Below are 5972 nucleotides of genomic sequence, written 5' to 3'. Positions count from 1 at the left end.
AAGTGAGCTTGAGAGTTCCCCCATAAGCCTTTAGTGTTGGTATGCTAAGTTGTCCAAATTCTATTCCCCTATTGGTTACTTTCCCTTATAGAGTTATTGTTCTAGAGTGTTCTACCTCCAAGCATACATGTTTTTGCTTCTTCTTAGTCTTGGATCTTTGGATCCTGCCCCTCATACTGTTCTCAGCTTCTCCATTTTTGTTGTTTTTCACCCTGTTAATAAAGTTCCTTTTAAACAACTCCATTGATCCTACTCCTTTTCCTTTTTGCCACCCTTGCCCTGAAGTCAGGAGAACTGGAGAGATTTGTTGCAGCCACCTTCATTGTGACAATTGGCATCCGAACAGGGACCATGATATTCAGGGCTCCCTGTGTCAGTCATGTCAGCTGGGGTTAGCTGATGGATAGGCCAGTGCTTCCCGGGATTTTGGATTGTGCCAGGCCCGGTGGATTCATCGTTTCTTCAAGGGACCTTGGCCAGGATCAGCAGGGACAACGATGGTTTCACCTGCATAGGATTGCAGGTGGGTTTGGGGAAATGCAAGATATTTATTGCCCATTTTGCCACTTTGTTTTTACAAGATGCACCCACATCCCATTATTGATTTGGGGTGTTCTGGTGGCTCTTCCCCATAAGGGAAAGAAAAGGAAAAATGGGCAGCCAGATGTCCAAAGTAGAAAGGAGCATATATGGATCCTTTCATTCTCACTGATCATGACATCATATTTTCAAAGAATTAATTAAAATCAATCATGAGGTGGATGTTTAAAAGTTTTCTGGAGGCCTCTGCTGACGAAATCCATACCACTGAATTTTGGGACTCAGTGGGAGTTAAACTGTCTTTCAATCAAGAAGGACCCCATTGCACCCCGCATGCTCCCCATTTTCCACACCAAATTTGAGACCCTTTACCAGCAAGAAACATGTTGAAAACTCAATCCGCTGGTAACTCCTAACTCAGGACCTCCCCTCAAACCTGCCCTTCTCAGACCTTTTATGATGGTCCAAGATGGCAATGCCCACGCCGTCTTGGAGCATCATGCCCTGGAGAGTCAAGATGGAAGGAGCCTGAATGTGACTTGGGAGCCTGACCATTCTCCCTCCATCTTGGCTCCTCCACTTCCTGCTACCACAACCTTCTCTTCCGCCCTGAACAAATCTCCAGACTCCACCCCCACAACTGCGGGTCATTCCCCCACTGTCAATCATTCCATCTTAGGCCTGGGCAATGCCTCAAGAACTCCACCCCAGAAGTCCGCCATCCTAAATCAAGGCCTGGAATACCTGACAAAATGGCAGTGCCCCTTGCCTCACCGTCCAGAAACAATATAACACCCATGGTCAAAGATACTAAGCCCAACTGTCACACTATTTCTAATCCAAATGTTTCTCCTCCAAGTTATTCTTGTTCTCCAGAAGACAGTTTGGATTCCCCAGAGCCACCTTTCCCCTCAACCCCAGAAGACCCCTAGGAAAGAATCCAGCAAGAAGCAGTAAAGGAAGGAGACTGGCCAATAGTCTCAAAACTCCCTTTGCCTCCATATGTTATGAAAGAAGGGGGCAGAATCCCAGGTATCAGCAATTGATTTACGGGGAAATCAAGGATCTGTGCAGGGCAGCTAAAGACCATAGGAAGGACTTACCTTGTTTTAATGACCTAATGAGGCCCATGTTTACAGCATGTCTTAACCCCTATGATTTAAAATATATTATGACCATGTTGTTGTCACATACAGAATACACCCTGTGGGAAGGGGGATGGAAGTGTTTACTAAATCAATTAATAGCAGACTATGCTAATAATGAGGCAAGGGCAGAATTGACAATCAACCATCCAGCTGGAGAAGGATAACATAGCCTACCAGATGATCAAGCAGCAGGTATCCTCAGAGAAGTATTGGATGATATCAAAGAGATGGTTTTCCAAGCTTTAATCCAGATATCGGATGGTAGCACCCCCAATTTGGACTACCTTAGGTGGCTGCAGCTAAAGCTTTAGGACAATTAGAACATCTTGGGTACATGTTAAGTAAGCAAACCAATGCTACTCCCTCACATTCAGTGGCGTGCTCTCAGACATAGAGACCATCAGACATGCCACCTTGCAGAACAGTGATAGAGTTTTTACTCTGGGCACATGGGCATGGCTGTGTAGACTCCGAGAGCTGTGTTATAAGAAATTTTCCAGCCAAAGCGAGTCAATCCACAAGAGCATTCAGGTACTGAATGAAGGGTTCAAGAAGCTTCAAGTGGAAAACAACAACTGGTTCAATAAACTCTTCTAGTCCAAGGGACTAAAGGGTTGGATGCTGTCTAGCTAAAACAGGACTATTCATTCTCTTAGTGGTTGTTGCTGTATTGTTAATTGTCCCATGTTTGTTTGGATGCTTTTAGAAAGTCTTAAAAAATTCTTTCAGTTCCATCTTGGTTGTAAAACAGAAAGGGGGAAGATACCCAACACAGGATCCTCATGGACACCTTGGACAACAGAATTGGAGACCAGGATGGCACAAAAACCTCTCAGACACTCAATACTGGAAGGAAATTCCTTAAAAGTACCTAAAACCTAAAAGTATACTAAAATCCAAAAAGTACATTAAAAATCTTGAGTATGTCAAGACATTAATGAGCCCCACTGAGTGTCAGTACAAAGCTCTCCTGGGACTCATTAAAGCAGATAATTGGGGCCATGATTGCAAAACCTCTCACACAGTGTGTATCAAAAGGGAAACACCAAGTACCTTAAAATAACTGAAGTACCCTGTAGTATTAATGAGCCCCACTGAGTGTTGTTACTTAGAAAGCCTCTCCAGGGAATAATTACCACATATAATTGGAGGCCATGATTGCATAAAGCTCTCAGAGACTCCAAGGCAAAAGCCAAACCCAAAGTTCTTTGAAAAACCTGCAGTCCCTGCAGGGAGCATTAAGGAGCCCCCAGGGCCATTACTGAGCAAGGCTCCCCAGGGACTCCTTCCAGCAGATCCTTGAGGCCACTGGGATATGGGCTGGGGGGGTATGCTGAGGGCAGGACAAGGGGCTGACAGTGCCCAGCCTGGCTGGGGCTGTGCCAGGAGGCCCCAGTGCCTCAGGACAAGGTGTCTCCTCACAGCCCTTGGTGGTACAGACCCTGATGCTGTGTCCCAGGGCACCAAGACTTTGCTTCTCTTTGTCCCCCACTGCCGTCACTGCCTCCAGTTCTCTGCTCTGCCTGGGGACACTTTCTCATTTGTGCTCCTCAGTGGGACCCATTAAAAGTCCAAGAAACTTTGGAGTTGGATTCTGCCTTGGAGTTCTGGAGAGGTTTCTTCAGCTCCCTCTCAGGGACTGATATTCAGGGCCTGAGCACAAAGCCCCAGAGGCTCATTTAAATCCTTGTGCTGTGTCTGTGCTGCTGAGCTGGGCTGGGCTTCTGGAACAGAGGCAGCTCCTGGTAACCAAGAAGAGCTTCAAAAGCACATTTCTCTTGATGAGCAGCACTTCTGCCAGCCCAGCAGGGCTGGGACACTGCCTGCAGCCACCCCGGGCACAGCACAGAGGCACAGAGAGCTTCAATCAGTCAGGGCTGGGGAGGTGCTGAGAAGTGCCTGGGGCAGAATCTCTGCCAGCCCTTGGCACAGGAACCTCTGGCTACAGGACAATGCAGCTGCAGCTTCTGGAGTGATCTCCTGAAGCTGGAACATCCCAATGCCTACAGACCCTGTGAGTACATTCTCTGATTGTCTCCTGTGCAGAGCAGCCAGGGGTGCCCAGGGCTGTCGTGCAGAGAAGGGTCCTGAAGCCCAGGGCACTGTGCTGGGGCAGGGACTCTGCTGCCTGCCAGGGACAGCTCTCAGTCAGCCCTGGCAGCTGGTCCCAGCACTGGTGGACAAGATCTAGGTGGAAGGAGACAACTGGTGCAACTTGAAAGTGTTCTCCTTGTGTGGTGAGGATGATGCATTGTTCAGGACTGCTCCCAGCCTGACATTTAACTCCATAACATTTCCAAGTAGGTTATACAGGAAGCACAGCAAGGCAGAGGCTGCATAAAAGGGAAAATCCTGCTTTTATATTCTACTACTCTGGGTGGCCATGATAGGAAATTGCCCATAGGTATTCATCTCTCATTTCATGCGGAGAAAAATCAAAATATTTTCCCTCAGATCTTAATAAACCAGGCAATGCAGAATTAAGCACAGGAGCCTTTAGAGGCAGCATCAGTGTCACTTTTCCAGGCTCCTCAGGGTTGCTGTGATGTTGCCATCAGAGCCTGCAGAGCAGAGCTGTCCCTAGGAAGTGCCTGAGCTGGGAGGGGTCTGCAGGGCAGGGATGAGACCTCGGGGCTGGGCTGGGCTCTGGTAGCATTGGCAGGGCCCAGCCCTGGGCACAGGGAAGCAGCTGCTGGCAGGGACAGCTCCAGGCAGCAGAGCCCTAGGCAGGCAGTGGGGGGAAAGTGCCCCAACGCTGTGCTGGGATATTTCAAGTCCTCTCCAAATCCAACTATTCCATGGTTCCTTTTTTTAAAGATCCCCATGCCAAGACACAGCAAATGTCCAACAGCAGCTCCATCAGGCACTTCCTCCTGCTGGCATTGGCAGACACGCGGCAGCTGCAGCTCCTGCACTTCTGCCTCTTGCTGGGCATCTCCCTGGCTGCCCTCCTGGCCAACGGCCTCATCATCAGCGCTGTAGCCTGCGGCCACCACCTGCACACGCCCATGTTCTTCTTCCTGCTCAACCTGGCCCTCAGCGACCTGGGCTCCATCTGCACCACTGTCCCCAAAGCCATGCACAATTCCCTCTGGGACACCAGGAACATCTCCTACACTGGATGTGCGGCTCAGCTCTTTTTCTTTGTGTTTTTCATTGGAGCAGAGTTTTATCTGCTGACCATCATGTGCTACGACCGCTACTTGTCCATCTGCAAACCCCTGCACTACGGGACCCTCCTGGGCAGCAGAGCTTGTGCCCACATGGCAGCAGCTGCCTGGGCCAATGCCTTTCTTCATGCTCTGGTGCACACAGCCAATACATTTTCTCTGCCCCTATGCCATGGCAATGCCCTGGGCCAGTTCTTCTGTGAAATCCCACACATCCTCAAACTCTCCTGCTCCCACTCCAACCTCAGGGAACTGGGGTTTCTTTCTGTCAGTGCATCTTTATCATTGTGTTGTTTTGTGTTCATTGTTTTCTCCTATGTGCAGATCTTCAGGGCTGTACTGAGAATCCCCTCTGAGCAGGGATGGCACAAAGCCTTTTCCACCTGTCTCCCTCACCTTGCCGTGGTCTCCCTGTTCATCAGCACTTGCATATTTGCCAATCTAAAGTCCTCATCCATCTCGTCGCCATCCCTGGATGTGGCCCTGTCATTTCTGTACTCGGTGGTGCCTCCAGTCCTGAACCCCCTCATCTACAGCCTGAGGAACCAGGAGCTCAAAGCTGCAATGTTGAGACTGATAACTAGATGGTTTCAGGAACATTAAACTGCTAACAAATTTTTGCAAACCATTTGTAATACAATTTCTCTTTGATAGTTCTTCTTGGTGTCATTTTGAGAGTTGTTTTTTTTTTTTTTTTTTTTTACTTTTTAAGTATTGTCCACAAATAAAGTCATTGTTTGTGCCATTTCTCCTTTTGTTTCTTTGCATCCTCCCTGTGACCACAGACTCTGTCAATGAGGGGCTGTGCTCTCAGTGCCTTTAAATGAAGTAAAGGATCTGCCAGCCGAGTTTTCTGCAGAGATGCCCTTTTGTTGCCTTCTCTGGAGCTGCAGCAGCAATGTCTGTGTGCAGAGATGGGGCAGATCAGTGCTGGCACAGCAGCTGTGCCCAGCAGCAGCAGCACTTAGTGTTGCCAGTGCTGCTGCCGTGGCCCTGCCCCGCTGCCCTGGTGGCCCTGGTGTTGCTGCAGGGCCTGAGTGCTCTCGGGGTTGGCACAGCCCAGGGGTGGCAGTGCTGGGGCTGCAGCAGGGACAGGCCATGGGCACTGCTGGGG

General features: G+C 49.2%; 1 protein-coding gene across 1 annotated transcript; it reads left to right on the top strand.

Annotated features, from left to right (window-relative positions):
- The first annotated feature begins 4528 nt into the window (after window positions 1-4528).
- LOC131560208 (olfactory receptor 14A16-like) lies at window positions 4529-5461 on the top strand. Its single transcript, XM_058808877.1, has one exon. The coding sequence runs from the start codon at window positions 4529-4531 to the stop codon at window positions 5459-5461; it is 933 nt and encodes a 310-aa protein (XP_058664860.1).
- Window positions 5462-5972: the final 511 nt, after the last annotated feature.

Source organism: Ammospiza caudacuta, chromosome 7, assembly GCF_027887145.1.
Source record: "Ammospiza caudacuta isolate bAmmCau1 chromosome 7, bAmmCau1.pri, whole genome shotgun sequence".
NCBI classification, from domain to species: domain Eukaryota; kingdom Metazoa; phylum Chordata; class Aves; order Passeriformes; family Passerellidae; genus Ammospiza; species Ammospiza caudacuta.
This window is presented reverse-complemented; position numbering and strand designations above follow the sequence as displayed.

Coding starts and splice junctions, on each gene's coding strand:
- LOC131560208 (XM_058808877.1), top strand. CDS start 4,529: ATGTCCAACAGCAGCTCCATCAGGCACTTCCTCCTGCTGGCATTGGCA.